At 39.8% G+C, this 23167-nt stretch overlaps 1 protein-coding gene across 1 annotated transcript in view; it reads right to left on the reverse strand.

Moving 5' to 3' along the window:
• Window positions 1–19223, reverse strand: part of LOC127444529 (microtubule-associated tumor suppressor 1-like) — a 75627-nt gene extending 56404 nt beyond the window's left edge. The window contains exons 1-2 of the mRNA XM_051703937.1: window positions 19063–19223; window positions 7006–8734 (exon numbers count right to left, since the gene is read on the reverse strand). Coding sequence (XP_051559897.1) covers window positions 7006–8514 — 1509 coding nt within the window. The 5' untranslated portion in view covers window positions 8515–8734; window positions 19063–19223. The remainder of the gene's footprint in view (window positions 1–7005; window positions 8735–19062) is intronic.
• Window positions 19224–23167: the final 3944 nt, after the last annotated feature.

Raw genomic sequence — 23167 nt, forward strand, 5'->3', positions numbered from 1 at the left:
GGTCTTTCCAGAGATGTTCGATTGAGTTCAAGTCCGGGCTCTGGCTGGGCCACTCAAGGACATTCATGGAGTTGTCCCTAAGCCACTCTTGCATTGTAATGCTACCACCACCATGCTTCACCGTTGGGATGGTATTGCGCAGGTGATGAGCTGTGCCTGGTTTCCTCCAGACATGATGCTTGGAACTGAGGCAGTTCAAGATTCTTCATCAGACCAGAGAATCTTGTTTCTCACAGTCTGAGAGTCCTTAAGGTGCTTTTTTGCAAATTCCAAGTGGGCTTTCATGTGTCTTGCACTAAGGGGCTTCCGTCTGGCCACTCTGCCACAAAGCCCAGATTGGTGGAGTGTTGTAGTGATGGTTGTCCTTCTGCAAGTTTCTCCCATCTCCACACATGATCTCTGGCGCTCGACCAGAGTGACTATCAGGTTTTTGGTCACCTCTCTTACCAAGGCCCTTCTCCCCTGATTGCACAGTTTGGCCAGGCGGCCGGCTCTATGAAGAGTCCTGGTTGCTCTAAACTTCAGCCAATTTTTTTTGTAGCCTTCACCAGATCTGTGCCTCGACCCAGTCCTGTCTCTGAGCTCTGCAGACAGTTCCTTCGACCTCATGGCTTGGTTTTTGCTCTGATAAGCATTTTCAGCTGTGAGACCTTATATAGACAGGTGTGTGCCTTTCCAAATCATGTCCAATTAATAGAATTTCCACAGGTGGACTCCAATCAAAGTGTTGAAACATCTCAAAGATGAGCCAGAGAAATGGGATGCACCTGAGCTAAATTTCAAGTGTCATAGCAAAGGGTCTGAATACTTTTGTCAATGTAATATTTCATTTTTTTATTTTTAATATATTTGCAAAGCTGTCAAAAATCTGGTTTTGCTTTGTCATTATGGGTTATGGAGTGTAGATTGTTGTGAAAAAAATAATAATAATTTTAAGCATTTTAGCATAAGGCAGATACATAACAAAATGTGGAAAAAAATGAAGGGGTCTGAATACTTTATGAAATCACTGTATATATATATATAATTTTGGTGAGCTGTATGCTTAAAACAAGAAAAGAAAATCTTTATCAAGGTGTATAAACAATATAAAAATATAAACATAATTTAAGATATATTCTCTGAAAACATGACTTTTTATGTTAGACTATTTTGCTTCTCAGTTAAATTTCTGTGTTAAGGATGTTTAGATATTTTACTGGAAAACAAGACAACAAATCTTTTCCATTGAAAAGCAGAAAAAATTGAGAGAGTGAGAAAAATACTGAAGAATGAGGATGGAAGGAAGGAAGGGACTTGTGTATTGGGCTCTTGGACATTTCTTAACAACGAGAGTAAAACAGAAACATGGGAAAGCACTTATGTAAAACTGTATAAGCGTTCCAGTAAGACAAAAAAAAAAAAAAGATTCAGGAAACAAGATGTTGATGGACATATGAGCATTTGTGTCCTTCCCTAATCACAGTCTTTACATTCTATAAACTTTTTGGAGATTTGCATTTGCTCTTGACATTTGGTTGGACCCAACTTAATAACATATTTAAGCCTGAATAACAACATAGCACAGTCATGTGATGACACTCAGAGCTGGACCTGTTGAAGGATTTCTCCTCATTCACAGCTGCTATCAATCTGTTCATTTAAAAGACTTTTTAATCAATTTCAGTATTCATTTAGATTTTGTCTAGTGACATAGCTGCATGCACAAACAACACAAACAGCTTGTAAAAGCTGTCTGATCACATTAAACCTGGGCCTAAATCATACTTCCAACTGTTGTTGTCAATATGAGATGAGGTTATGGAAGGTACTGTTTAAGTGTTTAAAAACATCATACATAAAAAGATTAGGAAAGACAAAAAGCCAGAAAGACTTCACTAGAAAGTGGAAATGCAAATTACCAGATATATAACCCCAAAAGGATCCCACTATACTACTGATATCAAACACGTGCAAAAACAGCACACATTAATAAATATGTCAGAGAGTGAGAGCGAGACAAAGAGACCCAAGAGTAGAGGAACAGTTCAAAGGATTTATTGACAAAAAATGATGACTTTAACTCTGCTGGCGAAGACTGGAGATCCTGGCACCGGCTGCAGTTGAGGGAAGGAGTAGACGAGTGTGTGTGTTGTGGAAGTCAGGAGCAGATTCGTTGGAATCCTCCGTAGAAGTGTAGTGAGGTGCAGAGAACAACGGCCGCCAGATTGGAAGGTAATCACTTTCCCGACACACGGGCAGAGACGAGAAATCCTCCGTTGAAGATTCGTGAGCATAGAGAACAAGTGTACAGCAAGCTGGAAGGTAACCTCACTCCTGACACGTGGGCAGAGACGGGCAACCAAACAGATACACGAGACAGGACCAACAAGGCAGAGAGAGTGAGGTAAGTTACTTCACATCAAACAACAATCTAGCAATGATAATGAGAACACGAAGGGTTTAAGTAGGGAGTGAATTAGAGGAGAACCTGGTGTTGTTACCATGCTAATTAGTGGCATGATCAGTGTTCCCCTGGGAACAATTAGTGTTCCCATGGAAACACTGATCATGCATGCCGGATTTGCCTGCGAGACATGAGGGAGAGAAAATAACAAAACAAACAGAATAAACTCACAGGAGCTGTGACAATAATAGACATAAACGCGTGTATGGACGGGACCTGAACAACGGGCTTTTGAGCGGGGAACAGAGGGGGCTGGTAACCGAGGCTACACTGGAAGTGCGAAAACCCCATAGACAACAACTGCAAGGAGTTGTGGGCATACTCGACCCAGACTAAATGATCGCTCCAAGAAGACGGGTTACGGGAGGCCATACAGCGCAGGGTGTTTTTTACAGTTCCTGATTAGCCCACTCCGCTTGCCCATTTGTCTGGGGGTGGAACCCAGAGGACAAACTCACCGTAGCCCACAGCTGTCGACAGAATTCTGCCCAGGAACATGACACAAATTTGGGGGCCTCTGACAGAAACCACATCAACTGGGAGACCATGCGGAAGACATGGTTTATGACTGCTACCACTGTCTCCCTCGCTGTGGGTAATTTGGGGAGGGGAATGAAATTAGCTGCCTTTGAGAACTGGTCCACTACAGTCAAAACGATTGTGTTGCCATGGGAGGGGGGAGACCAGTTACAAAATTCATGGCTATGTGCAACCAGGGTCTCGAAAAGACAGACAGTGGTGCTGAACATGGTCCTGGATATTCTGGGAGAAGATAAAAATATCATCAAGATAGACAAACACAAAATGATCAACCATGTCTCTAAGCACGTCATTTATGAGCTCTTGGAAGACAGCAGGGGCGTTGACCAATCCAAAAGGCATAAACAAATATTAAAAATGCCCCCTATGGGTGTTAAAGGCCATCTTCCATTCATCCCCCTTCCTAATTCGGACAAGGTAATAAGTATTGCATAGGACCAACTTCGTAAAGACGGATGCTCCCTGCAAGAGCTTGAAAGTTGAGGACATCAACGGCAAAGGATAGCGATTCTTCACCGTGATGTCATTCAGCCCCCGATAATCTATACAGGGTCTAAGCGAGCCATCCTTCTTCTCCACAAAGAAGAACCCTACCCCTGCTGGCAACGAGGAAGGGTGGATGAGACCGGCTGCCAGAGAATCATTGATATACCTGTTCATGGCCTCCCTCTCGGGAGCCAAGAGCGAATACAGCCGTCCCCGAGGAGGCGAGGTGCCAGGAAGCAATTCAATTGCACAGTTGTACAGTTGTATGGGCGATGAGGAGGAAGGGTCACGGTGCGGGACCGGCTGAACACCGCCCCCAAGTCATGGTACGTCAACGGTACCCCGGATAAATCTGCCGGTTCATCCTGCAATGAAAAACAAGACTGGACAGGGGAGACGGCAGAATTAAGACAAACAGTAAGGACTCCAAGCAAAAACGTGTTGGTTGACCAGTCTATGTGTGGGTTGTGCGTTACCAACCAAGGATGTCCCAGCACTACCGGTGCCGATGGAGATTGGATCAGGTAAAAGGAAAACTGCTCCGTAAGATTACCGGAGACAAAAGTAACTGGCTTGGTGGACTGGGTAATGACAGACAAGGGCGTACCACTGAGGGTGTGTGCGGTGATAGGTTCATCCAACTGGATCATGGAGAAGCCACCATTTTGAAGCCAAGTCGATGTCCAAAAAGTTCCCTTCGGCTCCGGAATCCATCAGGGCTGAGACAGTGTGACAGGTAGATCCATACTGCAGCTGTGCCGGGAGAAGAGTATGATGTCCAGGGGCTTTGGCTTTGAGGTGTTGCGCTCACCAGTAACCCCCTTCCTACTGATGAGCGGTGTCTTTTACCAGACAATTAGCAGAGAGGTGGCCATTCAGGGCACAATGAAAGCATAGTCCATTAACGAGGCGTCGCTGCTTCTCCTTATGTGAAATCTAAGTTCTTCCAACTTGCATGGGCTCAGTGACGGAGCGTGATTCTGGTGACCTGGCCGAAGTAGTGGAACGAAGGTAATGGCCATCCGTCCGAGGAGGTGGAGAGCGGCGTCGCCAACGGCCAGGAGTTGATCGACTCAGTTAGCCAGATCCACCAAATCGTCGAAACATGGTGGCAGATCCAAAGGATAGATTTCGGCCTGGATGTCGTCGGAAGGCCCATGCAGAAACTGGTCCCACATGGTGTGGTCGTTCCACTCACAAGAAGCAGCCAGGGTGCGAAACTCGATCGCATAATCTGAGACTCGCCAATCTCCTTGAGACAGTCCAGATAAGACTCTCGCCGCCTCCCGACCTTGAGACGAGCGATCAAAAACTTGGCGGAGCTCCGTGGAGAAAGTGTGAAAAGAGGCGCATCAAGGATGTCTGTTGTCCCACATGGCAGTCCCCCATTCACCGGCCCTTCTGTTGAGGAGTGTGATCACACATGCCAACTTCATAGTCTCAGACAGGAAAGCAGAGGGCTGTAATGTGAAGAACAGGGAACATTGTGAAAGGAATATGCTACAGGATCCCGCCTCACCTGAATACGGGGTTCGAGGAGGGATATGAGCCTCTGAATGCCCAGAAATTTGGGGAACCGCCAGAGCCAATGAGGGTAATTCCTGAGAGGGACCAGCATCGGGAGGTAGGCGGAGTTGTTGAACAACAGAGGTGAGCTCAGCGAGCTGCGACGCCATCATCTCCAGAGTCCGGTTAGATGCGGAGATTTGATCCTGCTGACATTCCAGTAAGGCTCCCTGCTGAGAGAAGGCGAAGCGAAGAGTAGATATTTCCGCTGGGTCCATACTTGTCTAGATTGTTCTGTCAGAGAGCGAGAGTGAGACAAAGAGACCCAAGAGCAGAGGAACAGTTCAAAGGATTTATTAACAATAAATGATGACTTTATCTGTGCTGGCGAGGTCCCGGCTGCAGTTGAGGGAAGGAGTTTTGAGATGAGTGCACACCGCAGACGCACAATGGGGAGATCCGTGAAGAGTGTGTTCGTAGACGAGTGTGTGCATTGTGGAAGTCAGGAGCAGGTTTGTAGGAATCCTCCGTAGAAGCATAGTGAGGTGCAGAGAACAGCGCCCAGCAGATTGGAAGGTAATCACTTTCCCGACACGGGGGCAGAGACGAGGAATCTTCCGTTGAAGATTCATGAGCGCAGAGAACAAGCGTACAGCAAGCTGGAAGGTAACCACACTCCCGACATGCGGGCAGAGATGGGCAACGAAGCAGATACACGAGACAGGACAAACTAGGCAGAGAGAGTGAGGTTACTTCACATCAAACAACAATCTAGCAAGGATACTGAGAACACGAAGGGTTTAAGTAGGGAGTGTATTAGAGGAGAACCAGGTGTTGCTAGCACACTAATTAGTGGCATGATCAGCGTTCCCCTGGGAAAAATCAATGTTCACATGGAAACGCTGATCATGCATGCTGGCTTCGCCTGCGAGTCATGAGGGAGAGAAAATAACAAAACACACAGAATAAACTGACAAACTCACTGGAGCCGTGATAAACACTAGTGAGTACAAGTCAACAAGTTTCCATCAGCTAAGGTCTCAATCAGCCCTTTCTGTGCATCCAATTATATCGCTTAATGTCCCAGACAAAGCCAGAGATGGGTCAACAGAATGTCTAATGTAATGTTTGACAACGTTTCTGCTATATGCTAAAGTTTGAAGTTTCCTAAAATTGCAAAAGCCTTTCTGAGAATATGTCCTACATATAGTATATAGGGGAGGCTTAAAATTAAAAGTAAATTTTTATGTGGCCACATCCTTTTAATTCTTGGCTGCAAAAAAATACACTGAACATTTCCAACCTAATTGCACATGGGAAAAAATATTCAGTTTATTGAACACAAGATCAATAGTGGGGTAAGCTGTCACATTGGAAACTGTAATTAAATCAGTGGTGCATGTTTCATGTGAACATTTTAGGATTTCAGCTAAATCTAAACAATTATGAAGCACATAACAATTCATGAAACAACTAAATGGAACTGTGACATACAAAATTATCAAACCATTGTTTTGGCCAACAAATATTGTAATTTATCAACTGTATAAATGTATGACATCTAAAACATATGTGACAACTTGCCCCAATAAAAATGTGACAACTTGCCCCAATCTGACATTAATGAAATATACCCTTGTCCTGAAAACATAGTTCAAACTTTTGGTCAAAACCTACCATTATTATACAGTTGACCATTGACTGAATGCCAATGTGGCTTTGTGTTCACTTGTTTAGCCAAGAGCTACAGCAAAAATATGATGATATTGCAATTTTAGTTTAGAGGATAGAATTCACAAAATGAACTAGGTGTTTTAACTCAACATACAAAACCACTTCTAGAGAAAACACATATTTGTGTAATTGGACATTTGAAACAAAAACTTTATAGTTACTGAGATATAGTCCTTCTCTGTTTGGCAACTAGCCCTGGTCTCTCCTAACATCCAAAAATAAGCAATTCAAACATTAGTGAAACTGTAGGAGCAATTCTACATTAGTAATACAAGCAGAACTGAAAGACTTACCTTGCTGGTGCCTTTAGAGGTTTCTTGCTCTCTTTCTTTCATAAGTTGTGCCTTTTCTTCATCTCTGAGATTGGTGGTTGAGGGAGGAGATTCTGACTTTATTATTGTTTCTTCTCTTTGTGTTGGCAAGGATAAAGTGATAACACCCTTCCCCTGATTGCCACTGATGACAACCTCTGCAACTTCTGTATGATTCACAGACGATTCAATGATAAGTGCCTTTTTCCTATCTGGCGGCAGACAGGTTGGTTTGAGTTTAGGGTCTGAATCTCGACAGTCAGAACTCTTTGGTTCTCTTGCATGGCTTGATGATGGTCTGCTTCTTTTCCCTACAGCTTTATCTTCCACTCTCCTACTGGTTGCATGGTTTGCCATGAGAGGAAGCTTATTCCCATTGCCTGAAGCTGACTGACCAAAATTAGACTTTGTTTTGGAGGGACTGGCAGATCTTGGTGCAGAGGCAGCCCTGGAAATGATCTTGGCTTTCATGTTCTTCAGGTCTGGCCTGGGGAACCTCTTCACCTCAGGCTTTGTGGCTTTGGTCAGAGCAGCCCTTGCAGGAGGCTTGGTGAGAGCATGTCCTGCCAGAGCTTTGATCTTTTTTGCTGTGGACTTTGGCTGGTTGTCCACTTTAGAGACAGATGAGATCAGTATGTTTCTGGTGCCTGTTATATTACCCTCTGAATCTTCAAGGAAAACCACTGTCTCATTCAGGATTATCTCATTAGCTTGAGTGTCTGGACACAACTCAACGGAGAGTTCTCCATTCTCTTGGACCACTTTACTCAGGGGGTCATTGACAGTAGTCAGATCAGACAATCTATTGGAGCTCTTCGAATGGTCTTCCACTGGTTGGTCTTGAGAAATGTCTGGTAAAGTTTTATTTACCAGGTCCAACTCAGAGCTGGTTGAGGCCAGCGCAGAAACACCAATCTGGCTCTTCAACACTAAATCTGCCGACACTAAAGAAAGAAAAGAGTCTTCTTCCTCCTCTTCTTCAAGGTCATCATCATCAACATGTTCTGAAGAACACAAGGAGGACTCATCTCTGTTGTCATTTAGTCCAGCCTTCTGTGTTACCATCAATGTGACATCATGATTATCATTGTCACTCCAACAGTCTTCATTGGCATCCAGATAGACAGATACAGAGTTGTCGTTGTCATTGGACTCACTGTAGTCCGGTCTGCAGTCTGGGCTCTGTATGCCTGAATCATAACTGTTGCCCAAGGTTTTACCCATCTCAACCTCTGGCATGTCCACATCCAGAGGGCTGTCTGTTCTGGCACTGCTCAGACTGCTCAAGCTACGCATGGAGTCTGGTGATGCTTCACCTCTATAATATGGGAGCATAGTTGATGATGAAGACAAAGAGGACTCAGAGGTGAAAGCATTGTTCTTCTGGTCACCACTGTGTAACAAGAGATGCATCCCATGCTGAGATCCTTGAGAGGGTGTGTTGGGAATTGTAGGGGATGGAAGCTCAGACTTGTCTACTGCTGGCTCCATGAAACGTGCAGAAGTGCAAAAAAAAGAGATTGAGATGCAATCATACAGCCATACCTCCCATAGCTAAACCCAATACAGCACTGATGGACTGTCCAGAGTGTAGAGAAAGAGATTAGGGAGGGTGTTTATCATCCCTTCATTCGTTCTGATGGGGAGAATCTATCCCTTTTCACATTCAGAGGATGGTGTTCATGATTTTGCTGGCCCTCCTTTAATGATTCTAGGGAACAAAAGAAGACAACAGCAAGTTAATTTCACTTTATATAGTGTTATTTATTTATTGATTATACAGCCTATTTCAAACACACGGAGACCTGAGTTCAGATCTGAAGATGCAAACCCAACGGTAATGTTGAACTTTGAAAATATGGAATTTTGACTTAACTCAAAAGTAATCAAATCTAGATGGGATGAAATAAACCATGTTACTATAGAAAATATTTTATATTGGATTGCCATGCCAGGGGTGTAAGACGGAGCACTACTGCTCCCTACTGGCAACTCCTCTTGTTCTCATACTGACTGCTACTCTTTATAGTGAGAGTCAGAGGAGAGAAGGGAAAGAAAATGTAGAACAAAATTATTTCATGTTGCTTCTGTAATGTTCAACTTGCATTAAAGACAGACTCTACATATATTATTGGGCACACTTAACTTGTATATTTAAGTAGTGCTGAGTCTCATTTTAGGCATTACAGTCTTGTGGTTGAGTTTGTGTGGTTTTCTTTTTCTTGAAGGGATAGTTCACCCAAAAATATAAATTCTGTCAAAATTTACTCATCCTCACATTGTTCCAAACCTAAATGACATTCTTTTTTCCATTGAACATCAAAGAAGATGTTAAGCAAAATGTTGTGAACTGAAAACCTTAGTAATCATTCATTTATATTTTTGTATGAAAAAAAAAAAAAAAGCAGTGCCAACAAATTTCTAATAATGTTCCATGGAAGATAAAAAGACTTACAGGTCTGGAATGACGGATTAACCCTATAAGACCTTTTTTATGCTTAAAATGATAAACTATGAAAAAAGCATATAAAAAAATAATAATTCATTATTTATAAACTTAATTATCAAACTCATTGGTGCAGTCACTATTACTGTAAGCTGCTGTATTTCACTATCTCTCTGAAGTGAAGTGAAGTGAAGTGAAGTGAAGAGGTATTCCATTAATCTGTTGTTTGGCATAGTTTCAGTTTATAGACTGGAAAAGCTTGTTTAAAGCTGCCTGCATGGAAATTTCTCTATAAATTAGCCACTCTTTTCATGGTTTACACTAGGCATCCAAATTATAGTGCACCTTCACAATGAAGTCTGCATTAGGTCAGAGTCACACTTCTCAATCAAATGTGGGTGATTATGTGGGTCAGATAGAAGCTAATAGGAGGAGAAAGCTTTTATTTTGATATTCAGGGCATTTTTTTTCTCACACAAGGCAATGGTGACAGTTACAGCCACAATAGTGGCCTTGTGTTTCCTGACAAATGCCGAATGGTCCTGGCCAAGAGTCTGGTTGTTCTGCTCACAGAAACCTTTCACCTACCAACATCTTTAAGTCATCTTTTAATACAAAGAACAGTCTGATATCAACCCGGGTGGGAGGACTAGTGGGTGGCAAAATGCACCAGTGCCATTTCTACTGACACTGCAAATACAACACCATTTCAACCCTCTCAGCATGATCAGTGAGGCTATTTTTCAGGTATTCAGTGAATGTATAGTGGGATTATGGGTAGGTTATAACAGGTTACAGTTTTTATAAGTTTGTAGGCAAGATGAACAATCCTTCTCTTTTCAATTTCCTGGTGCCATTAGACCGCAGATATCTGCCTATGTTACAGATATGGCTACTGTTGTTGAGACAGGGCTTTGACAGCACAAGCTCATATATCACTCAGGAGCACAAGATCCTAGCACCCATATAAAACCTTAATAGCAGCTGATGAACAATAATAATAAAAAAACACAGTCACATTTTAATTTTTTTTATAAAAGTACATTTAAAGTGCTAATAACAACCAATAGTACTGTACATCACTGTAAATTCAGTAATTACTGTATTATGTAACAATTCCTGCTTGCATGACCTTCCTGGCCTGTATGTCGCTCTGTGTAACATGGGTTGTCTGAGGCCAATATAATCTTCTGGGACTGATAATTACACTTGTTCTAACATCTCTGTGTGCCGAGAGAGAGAGAGAGAGAGAGAAAGAGAGAGAGAGAGAGAGCCTGTGCTGTAGCATTGATTCTGTCTGTGTTAGGGTCAGTCCTACTTAGTCAGGGCGGGATGAGAATTAAGAGATACATTGATTGCATGGGTTAACTAAAATGAGGTTCCAAGACAGGTCACATTTCTCTACACTCTCTGACGTGCACACACATACACACGCAACACATTTGTTCATGAGAGGAGCGAGCCAGGCCTGCTATGCTCTCCTGCATGCCTGTCAGCTGAAATAAACTCTTAGCGGACATCACACAGGGAAAGAAAGATCACAAATCACACTTCCGACTATAGATACACAGCTACAAGTCAATACTATCCCAACAGGTTTACTATTACTATCATTTTTGTAAACAAACAGTGGCTATTTAAGTGATTTATGCAACACTATTGGTACCACCTTGCAATTTATGAACATTGGCATTAGTTTGGAGTGGGAATACATGTTGTTTTGAGCAAAGGCAGATGGGAAAGTGTTTAAAACTTGTTTGAAAACAGTAAGCATTTCTGCAGTTCTGTTTGGTGCTATAGAAATTATAGACAAATTACACTCAAATTTGCCTTAAAAAAAAAAAAAAAGAAAAAATCAAATTCATGAGAGTTTCTGTTAATTATTTTTGAATAGCAATATCATGACAATGTTCTAACAACAATGACTGCTATCAACCCTTTTTTTTTACCAGTCTGCCCTCTGGCCCTTTGGGTGAAAAGAAAAGTGAAAGGGAGGGGACCTTCCTTCCTAATGCATCCTAACAGAATGAGACAGAGAATGAATGTGATATTCTGGAACTGAGTGGAGTGGATTTCTAGAACACTCCTCAGTGCCCAAGGCCCAAGTGTCTCTGCCGGGAAGATATGAGGTGGCACTAGGAAAGTAATTGATATAATCAATACTGAGCTCTATAAGAAAGCCAGGGATTAATGTTTCACCATGACCTTGCCAAGAGTCACCTTGGTTTTTCCCAGATGTAAAATAACAACTTATCTCCTCTACAGGATTTTCCACACAGCATATATATATATCATATATCATATATACTAAATCACACAAATTTGCTGGGAATAAAATACCCAAATACTTAATGCCTTGTTTGGGCCACTGGAAGGCGCCCGGATGAAAAGCCGTTATCGGGCAGTATGCTGTCAGAGCCAAAGCTTCAGATTTAGGCCAATTAACTCTGTATCCCAAGAATTTAGAAAAGGAATTAATAATTCTGTGGAGGCAAGGTGTAGATCTAGTAGGGTCAGAGACGAATAATAAAATATTATCTGCGTAATGCAGAAGCTTATGCTCCACACCTCCCGCCATCACCTCTGGAAAATCATCCTCCTTTCTTATCACGGCTGCTAATGGTTACAGGGCAAGACAGAACAATAATGGGGAAAGAGGGCAACCCTGTGGGTGCCCCTATCCAGAGTAAAATAATCTGAAATTAATCCATTTGTTTGTACTGCCGCTACCGGGTGTCTATAAAGTAACTTAATCCATCCACTAGAAGTATTTCCAAACCCGTATATTTCCAAAATCTTAAAAAGATAATCCCATTCTACCATATCAAACGCCTTTTCGGCGTCAAGTGAGATGGCCGCGACCAGAGTCTGATCATTCGCCACTGACCACATGATATTTATGAAACACCTAATGTTATCAGAACAGCTGTGGCCTGAATAAACCCCACCTGATATGTATGTATAAGAGATGTCATAACTTTACTTAATCGGATAGCCAGAATTTTTGACAATATTTTTACATCTAGCTGGATCAGGGAAATTGGATGGTAACTCTTACATTCACTTGGTCTTTGTCCTTTTTAAGAATCAGACTTATACAGGCTTGTGTCATGGTTGGCGGAAGCTTTCCATTCTTTAATGATTCCGTATAAACTTCTAACAAAAGTGAAGCCAGTTCTGTAGCATAAGATCTAAAAAATTCACTGGTAAAACCATCTGGCCCTGGAGCCTTGGCTGTAGACAAGGCCTTAATTACCTCGTCAAGCTCCTCTAAGGTCATCTCAGAATCAAGAGAATTGTTTTGCTCAGTCATCAGCTTAGGGAGTTCTAATGGTTCCACAAAGTTTCTAATCTCTTCATCGGTAGACGAAGATGTGGAACTATAAAGATCAATATAGAATTCTTTAAAAGCATTATTAATATCAATGGCTGTGGTAAATATTTCACCACCAGCAGATTTCACTGAGGGAATGGTAGAAAAAGACTCTCTCTGCTTCATATATCTAGCCAAAATTTCTCTGTTTTGTCTCCCGACACAGTATGACTGTCTTGCCCTGGATAGCCAAAACTCCACCTTCCATGACAAAATAGTATTATGTCTGTATTTCAATCGGGTCAACTCCCTGAGGCCATCAGACGACATTCGGCGCTTCATTTCTGCCTCGGCACTTTTAATATTCTCTTTCAACTCCACGAGTTTCCGTGCTTTGGATTTGTTGATGAATGAGGCATACTGTATGCCAAGCCTTACCTCCCAAACCACACCCACAGAGGATACTGAGGACCAGTTGGTTTCCAAATAAACATTGATTTCAGCATTTAACATTTGTTGGAAATCAGGATTTTGCAAAAGGGATACATTAAAGCAGCAACTATATGATTTATTTTTCTCCGTATGTGGCAACACCTCTAAACTCACCAGATGTTTCCAACTGAGCAATCCACAACAGATGAAATGAGGGACTTAGATATAAAAAATATATATATTCTAGAATAAATCTTATGGACTGATGAAAAAAATGTATAGTCCCTCTCAGATGGGTTTAAATGTTTCCAAATATCTGTAAGACCAATATTTTTACACATCCTGTGAAGCATCAGTGTTGCTCTAGGGGGCTTGCACACTTTGGTTCACTATGATCAAGGACTGAATCCATCAATAGATTAAAGTCTCCTCCCAATATTATATCATGAGGGGTGCCAATGGCTTGCAACATCCCTTCAAGATCTATAAAAAAGCCCTGATCATCAGCATTAGGTGCGTAAATATTAGCCAAAATCAACCGTTGCCCCTGAATTTCTGCTAAAACAATAATGACTCTTCCTAATTTATCTTTACTCTGTTTGAGACATTTGAATTGTAGATGTTTACTAATCAGTGTAATGACTCCCCTGCTCTTACCGCACAGCATGTTTAACATCATTTCATATTTAGAACCTGCATAATTCCCCAGGCTAATATTCATAATTTGGGAACTGAAGCCATTCTGTAACACAGTTTTTAGTAATTAGGTGAGTATTCCCATTGACAAGGAATTACAACACTGATGGTCTAGAACAAAAATATTTCAGCATGAGGGAGAAAGGCAGCTCTGCTCTTTGAAACCATCTAAATACATCACACGCATGATTTGATAAAGCTCTTAAATAAGGTGCTGATTTTTTATTAAATGAAAAGCAGAAAATGTCCTTATAGCCTGAAAGATATCAATGAAATATGTGCAATAAAATATCACACCTGTGCTAAAGTCTCTGTAAACAGTGTGTGTGTGTGTGTGTGTGTGTGTGTGTGTGTGGGTGGGTGGGGGGGTTCTAATCAGTTTGAATACACACCAAGTTTGACAATGCTATTTAGCTACAGTTTCTTTTTGCTCTCTACATGAAGCTCTAGAACTGTTACAATCTCTTCAGCAACTTTAACATTGCAACTATTATTGGCCACTTTTACAGTTACTTTATAAAAATCCAGGTTGCTAAAAAAAAGATTCATAAAAAAAAAAAAAAAAATGTATTTACTATGACCAGTGTCAGAAATTTACTTTTTTATTAAGCAGCAATATTTGCCCCCTTTAACAGATTTTCAGTGGCCTTTTTTACTTTAATGACTGGCATTTTTCTAATTACATTTAAACACACAGCATGACGCCCACTATGTGAAAAACTGAAATTAAATCAATTAATTTAAATACATTCTCAATACTAACAATTATGGCTCTTAGTCATAAAATGAAATTAACATCACATACAAAATGATCTGTACATAATTCACATGATTGAACTTGGAGTTATTAACTAATCAAATTTTATGCTAAAATGTATAAAATCTTATGTCAAAATTTTATGTTAAGTTAAAATATATCAACTTTTATGTTAAAAATGTTAATAAATATGGAATTCACTATCCATACTTTAGGACATTTCTGTCACTTTCGGTTCCCTTGTATTGCTCTGGTTCATTTCTGAATCTGAGTATGACCATATGCATTTCATCATCTAGATGTGTAGACAGCCCACAGATTTTATAGGTGATGACTTGTACAAATACAATCATAAATTATTCAGGTGGGGAGTAACACCTCTATATAAATGTCATTATTTCTGAGATGCTGTTGGATTATGCAACACTGTCTCAGTTTTCCTGCGGTCTCTCTCTCTCTATTCTTGTTCAAATGGCACTCTCCTCTAGTTTCCCTATGGACAATCCCTTTGCATAACACACAAACCTAATAAACCTAATAAAATGTCTTACAAAGATTTAACTCAGAAATGCATAAATGAAAAGCTCTGATTTAGAAACTTAAACAAAATGTTTTACTCCTCTTTCAATTAGTTTCCTCCTCCCATATTAGGCCTAAAAATACTGTCATGCCCAAAGGACCAAAGTGAGGTCTCTCTCTCTCTCTCTCTCTCTCTCTCTCTCTCTCTAACATAGTGCGAACACCTTTCTCAGTACTCTGATCAGGTCAGGTAAAGAGATGTAGCCTGAGGATTAAAGCTGTTCCATTTGAAAACAGCACAAACTCAGAGACACAAGGACTTTGAAAATGGCATATGTTATCGCTTTGAGATTGGGTTCTGATAACAGTCTTGTTGCATTGCACAAGCACAGCAATACAGCAAAAGTAAATAAGCAAAAAGAGGTTTGTACAGAGAAAAATACTTGACGACTATTGACCTCGCTTTCTACTACTCTATACTATACAGTCATACTGCATTGTGGAGCATTAGCAGGCTGTTTGCTTTGCTGATGTTACAGCGGTTAATATGGTCTTTAATTCACAACTTAACAAGTCTTGGTGCCAACAATGATCTCACAGGCTCATTCAAATGCATGAGCATTAAGTCCAGATTTGCACTAACTCTAAAGATCCTGAACTGGCTCGAATAAATGTTTAACACATTAAGAAAGTCGAGGATTATAGGCAATCCTCAATTAACTACACACCAAAGAGACCTCGTTCTGTTGAGAATGATTTATTTGTTTTCCTGGTAAGCACAACAGTGTTATCCCCAAATCCCAAACATATTTATTTGTCTAAGCTTTCAAAAGATTAATAATTTCTTTATTTGCACATTCTTACAACATAGAGCCTGTATGGTGGTTTATCCCACAAAATATAATACTCAAACCAGCACAATACCTTGCAACTATTTGACACAGCCACAGAAATGTTTGTATTGTTTGTTTGCGTAGTAATGCCTAGATATGCAGAGTACTTAGCTGCAATTATGCTGCTTAGAGACTAAAACCAGCCCATCTGGCACCAACAATCATGCCATGGTCCAAATCATTGAGATCACATTTGTTTCCCCATTTTAATGGTTGATGTGAACATTAACTGAAGCTCCTGACCAGCATCTGCATGATTTTATGCACTGCACTGCTGCCACACGATTGGCTGATTAGATAATCGCATAGATGATTGTTGGTGCCAGATGGGCTGGTTTGAGTATTTCTGTAACTGCTGATCTCCTAGGATTTTCACGCACAACAGTCTCTAGAATTTACTCCAAATGGTGCCAAAAAAAAAAAAAAACATCCAGTGAGCAGCAGTTCTGCGGATGGAAACAACTTGTTGATGAGAGAGGTCAACAGAGAATGGCTAGACTGGCTCGAACTGACAAAGTCTACGGTAACACAGATAACTGCTCTGTACAATTGTGGTGAGAAGAATATAATCTCAGAATGCTATTCTGAGATGCGGGTTAGCGCTGTTTTGGCAGCACAATATTAGGCAGGTGGTTTTAATGTTGTGGCTGATCGATGTAATGTTCATGGCTATTATCATGACAGCTTTTACAAGTTCAAAACAAGGTAAGCTAAATCGACAGCATTTGTGGCATAATATTGCTTACCACAAAAATTAATTTGGACTCATCCCTCCTTTCTTTTAAAAAGTCGAGGTGAGGGACTGCCAATTTTTGGAAGGTTCAAAAGGCAGAAATGTGAAGCTTATAATTTTATAACAGCACTTATATTAATACTTCTTTTAAAACTGTTGTATTATTTGAGCTGTAAAGTTGTTTAAATAGACATTTTTACAGTCATTTTAGGGTTTGTTGATATTACATAGTCATGACATTACACAGAAAAGGTTAGTAAGTTTGTCACATTAAAATCGTGTTAACATACATATTGTTTACACCTTATGGCTATACTTTTGAAACAGTTAATATTTTAAAGTTTAAAGATTGGCCCCATTTACTTCCATTGTAAGTGCCTCACTGTAACCCAGATTTTTATTTTTTTTAGAGACGAGTCAAAATCCATTTTTGTGGTGATCAGTATTATGCCACAAATGCTGTTGATTAAGCTTAGCTTGTATTGAACCTGGAATATTCCTTTAATAAGAAAATATGAACTACTGTATATACAGTATGAGCTACATACATAGAACTAATAATATGTTAGCACAGGGGTTCTCAACAGGAGCGGTTCCACCCCCCAGTGGGCATTCAAAGAATGCCAGAGGGCTCTGAGAGCAAATTAGTAGAGAGGGGTGCATTAGGTTACAAATGGGGGGCTTTTATCAGTCATGTTAATCAAATCTATCGTCAAGTTCCTGTTTGCATTAAAATGTTTATCTAGACTCCATTATACGGGAACTGCGGTTCAACTGATTCTGAAGTCTAGTGATGCATCTGAAATATCTAGTTTAGCAGCGTCAGATATACAGGTGAAGCCACAACCTCCGCTAATGCATCTGTATGGCTCTGTAGGTGGATATGGCTCAATGGACAGAGCAGCGCGAGTGCAAAGCAGGTGCGTTTTTACTCACAGACCAGTCTCGAGCTCTTAAACATGCACCTCTGATTGCTGCAGCGCTGCGAGAACCTTTTTGTGTAAGAAAATATAACTGATTTTGTAAGGGAACCACTGTAATAGCACTACAAATGGCCAATACATCTAAGGGTCAAAGATAGGGTGGACAATAGTAATACAAACTCAGTTATAACTGTCTGTGGCAAAAAAAAACAACAAAAAAAAACAAAGACAAAAAGGAATAAAAAGAAATAAAAAGTATGATGTGACCCCTTTAATTTTACTGGAAAAACTTACAATACTAGTATTAAAACACCATTTGTATTAACACATTGATGCAGTAACACAGCCAACTGGGCATTTTAGCTCTAGGCCGAGTACATTTTGCTCTAAATCACTACAGTCTAACACAAGTTCTCTGGGTTTTTCTCAGTTCCCAAACAGTTCTGTCAGAAATAAACAGTTGCCATAGAGATGAGGTGTCTGCTTTGTCATTTGTAGTGTCTCTGTTACCAGAATATCCACTAAATCTATACAGCTCACTCCTGATCTTATCAACTGAGAACATTATTGAAAGCACTACCATCATTTATGGGACACTAAAGTGCAAAAATGTGTTTAGTGCTAATGGATGTCATGTAGGGTGAAGGTTCAGGCATAGAAAAGTACAAAGAATCCTTGTCTTGTTACAGTAATTAATATTATTAATCACACACACATAGACATTCACAGAGTCACGTCCCTCTAAAGCAGCGATGGTGTCTTGCGCATTGTGATTGTTGGTGCCGTTGCATGCAGTGTTGTGCCATGGTGGCATGTGTAAACTCAGAGAATGATCAATAGATCACCCTGGTTACGTAAAAAATCCTGGAGAGCATCCAGAAAGAGGAAATGCTCTAATAAATACATGATTCAGCATTGTACAACTTATGTTAAAGATTGTTAATACTGTCCTGCAGTGATTTAGATTCCAAGAAGACACTTATTGTATCTATACCAGCATCAAATGTAAAAAAACAAAACAAATCAACATTACATTACATAACTACACTCTAATTAGTGTGTGACCATTCCAAAAGATTGGGGCATGTGAGGTGAAACAAATTCAATGATCCAAGAATATATCCTGTAAATATCTACAATCTAATCCTAATATAAATTATTGGATTGTGATTACTATTTTAAAAAGCCCCAGCTGACTTTAAATCGAATAGGTTTAGCTTATGTAGATCATGAAAACAAACCTTTCACACAAACAGAGAAGGAAAAGTTAGAGGCTCTTACATGCAACTAGGCAATTAATAATTAAAATACGACACAGGCAACTTACCTTTTTTTTTTTCTAAGTGTTTTCAATCATATCATAGAACCAAAGAAGTATTTCATCTTATCATAACACACGTCTTCCACATTAAACACACACAGGTAAGCCAGTCCTGGACAAAACGTCCTGTTTAATGCAATTCTGCCAGCAAAAGCACTGCAAGAGAGCAGTTCCAGCCCGAGCAGAAAGAGAGAGAGAGAGAGAGAGAGAGAGAGACCCCTCCCCTCTGGCTTCAGCTGCAGCCAAACCGTGCCGCAGTAACCAACCAGAATTGTCTCTGTGTGCGTAATGTGTGCAAGTGAGCCAGTGACTTTTCTGAGGTAGTTCAGGAATGTATTTTTCGCCCTTATCCAGAACCCTCCGTGCCAGCAGACACAGTAGCAGTGGTGATCCTTTTTGCTCTGTGACATACACACAAGAGCATCACATGCGTACACACAAACATAGCCTCCAAGACTACTTCCAACCCACTGACATAGATTGTTCAAGGCACCCTTTGAGTTCTGAGGCTGCTGGAGCTTTTTCTGCCAATAATGAGTCACAGAGCTAAATTCACTGCTGACTAAGAATGTGTGTGTGTGTGTGTGTGTGTGTGTGTGTGTGTGTGTGTGTGTGTGTGTGTGTGTGTGTGTGTGTGTGGGTGGGTGGCTGGGTGGGCAGATTACCTCCTCCTGGCTGCAACTTCTGTTGAAATAGGGAGGACCTCCTGTGTGTATCAGAATGCATTGTTGCTAAGCAGCCAAAAGTCTCTAGTTCAAAGAAATGGAATTGTCTGTCTGCTCAGTTTTAGGAGAGAGAGAGAGAGAGAGAGAGAGAGAGAGAGAGAGAGGAGAGAGAGAGAGAGAGAGAGAGAGAGAGAGAGAGAGAGAGAGAGAGAATAATAGAAATATGGTGATGATGGGATATGACATACAAACATACAAAAGACAATGCAAAAAAACCCAGTTTCACTAAATTTAATCTAAATCCTAACGGCAAAACTCAAAAAGGGAGATTAAAACCCACCCACAAATCTGCTCAGATTAACAGTGATAATCCAGCTAAATGCATGTTCTTTGAGTTCACAGCTCCCGTAGGGAGTGTGTGATACTCATTATTGAGCACAATCACGTAATCTTATATGACTCATTTTTTTCAGTACTTTAGAATATTATGAAAATCAACATTTGTTTATCTAATTGTAACCATTTAGGAAAGCTGTAAATATGCTAAAAGTTAAATAAAAAAATTATTCACCAATATGCAGAAATTACAATGAAGAAAAAGTCTCAAGGTTCCAATAAACAGCAAATAATCCTGAAATATTTTTCCTGGGATGTGTAGACAATAAAAGTGAACAATGGATGTGCCATTACCCTTACATAATTGAATTATACAAAGTTTAACAAAAAGTTTTCAAACATAGTTAATTATATTTCATTTAGAAAAGTCAGTTTCACTGATCCAACATAATTTAGTTGGATTGGGTCAAATCATAGTTCTTCAGCAGTTTTAACTCAATTACATTAGGTTTGTCAAATTTGATTTACTAAGGGCTAGTTTAAAAATCTTCTTAAATTGATCTAACTTTATATGTTTTACTATTCATTAGTACATAATAGGGGAGCAAGTGTAAAGACACTGAAACTATTGCACTGACAATGTAATAGTAACTGCTTGAAAAACAAAGCAGTACTCAGATCAACTATGGCTTGCAATTAAAAGTGCATCCTCAACCTAAGCACAAGCACCGGTCTTCACCGCATTGGTTACCCCCCCAAAACACCAGCATAACAGCCACTCTTTTTAAATACCAATATAACAGAACATTAAACACTGACAAATCTCCTCCTATTCTCATCTTGCTCAAAATTTTTATAAAATAACACTTGTTCTCCCTAACCAGCATGCTGGGAAATGGAAATCCACTACACAATTGCATCAATGCTACATTAACACCACAAAAAGTATGCATGTAGTTACAACTCTATGGATTATGGATTCTAATGGATTAAGTAAACTTCCATTTTTCAAATTTAAATGGATAGACAGCAGTAAAGTCAAGTTGTGACAAAAAAAAAAAAGTTCTAGAATTGTGTTGCTTTAGTTAATTTTAATCATGTAAATTAAACAAGCAGCAAAAATCCTGTTTTTTTTTTTTGTTTTTGTTTTTTTTGAGTGAATTTGGATGGTCTAAGACCACGTCCACACTAATCCATTTTCATTTGAAAACATATTTAATTTATAGTTGTGTTATCACTGAACTATGGTCTAAAGTAGTCTGTAGACACAATATACAGTCTCACAGATGTTTCCCTGATAAACTCCATAAATTCATATATATAGCTTTTCATATTGGACGCCAGAGAAACAGTGCTGAGTCTGACATGACTTTAGACAAAACACTCACACAAAACCACAAGTGTTTTAGAGCATCAGTAAAGAATGAAGTGGTTGAAAGAAATTGCTCTGTACACTGTTGTGACAAGGAGGAAAGCGTGGCCGGGCCGTGATGGTGCACGGCCGCGCTGAATCAGCTGATCAGTGGGAGAACGAGATAAAGGGGAGTCGGAGGCGCCAGTTCGAGAGAGACGCACGTGGCCGTGCTGCATGTCTGTTCGTTTATGTTTTATGTTGTTTTAAGTTGAGCTTTACTATTAAACTTTATGTTGTCTGTTCAGCCGGTTCTCGCCTCCTCCTTGCCCATCCTCTAACTTATTACTTATGTTATACAGTAGTATATTACATTATATTTGAATACTTATTTAATTCAATGTACACATGATTACTTTTTGTAATTTTATAGACTAGTAATTATTCAATGTATTGATCATTAGAATGAACCAACCGCCATTCAGCAAGAAATAAACATTGTTACAACATACAACTATAAAGGTGCAAAAGCTCCAGATAGTAACCACTGTAATCACTGACATAAAGGCATTCAGTACATTCAGTATGTTATCAGAGCACTATGTAACTGTGTGTTTAACTTTTCTTAAATAGATAGTATGAGGTCCATCTCTGTGTTTGCCCTCAGTGACAACCTTTAGTTCTCCGGCACCCTCTTGATGGATGACAAACAAGCCACATGTGGAGGCTGAAGACCAGCTTACATAATATTATTTAAAAGAATTCTGTTTAGGATAACAGTCTGTACCCCAAAGTCTTTTTTAAGCTCTGAGATCAGGCTTGAGGAAACATTTCAAGTTTTGCAAAATGAATGACTTGCACTAATATGCACCAGCTCCACCACAAAATACAAACTTAAATACAGGCTTAAACATGGGACTCGCTCTCACGCAAGACAATGCATGACTTGGTCATGTTATCAGGTTAAAGGTAAGTTTGGCATTTGTGGGGTTCCAGCGACCAAACAACATGTTCACATGATAAAATTATTCAGCATTCTTTTTGACATTATAGCAGTGGGCAAATACCACTGTATGTTTGAGGACAAAGGTTGTTACAGGGTGAATCTCACAGAATCTGTAAAGAACATTGTCCCCATCATGTTTCACAAAACAAGAAATTAAGCTAAAGATGCTCAAATTAATGCATTAAAAAGTGTAGCCACAAAATTTAAACATTATTATACATGTTAACATCTGTTTACTAACCGTATATGTGTACATTTATACCAAATACTGGCATTATAAGGTTTCGCTGTCATAACAACAAAGTTATAATATTGGATAAAACTTCACACAGATAAGTTTAGTAAGCGATTTTATCACATTAAAACCATGTTAACATGTGTAATGTTTAAGTCTTGTGGCTATACTTGTGTGTATTGTAATGTTTATGGACTGGCTCTTTTCACTGCATTGTAAGTGCCTGACTGAAATCGCAATTTTTGCCTTTTTAGATGTTGTTGTTGTAATAAACAAGGGGTAAGTCAAAATGTATTTTGTGGTAACATTCACAAATGCTGTTAACTGAACTTAAAGGTGCTGTAAGCGATTTTTTTTTTTTTTTTTTTTTCATGGAAAAGTACACAAAACATGCTCCTACTCCCTTAAATATATTAATGAAATAAGTGTCCTGAGATACCTCACCGGTCTCTGTGACAGCTGTACACTTTGTAAACAGCAAACAAAAATGTGTCTGCAGATGCGGACTGCTTTTCACC

Source organism: Myxocyprinus asiaticus, chromosome 8 (genome assembly GCF_019703515.2).
Source record: "Myxocyprinus asiaticus isolate MX2 ecotype Aquarium Trade chromosome 8, UBuf_Myxa_2, whole genome shotgun sequence".
Taxonomy (NCBI): domain Eukaryota; kingdom Metazoa; phylum Chordata; class Actinopteri; order Cypriniformes; family Catostomidae; genus Myxocyprinus; species Myxocyprinus asiaticus.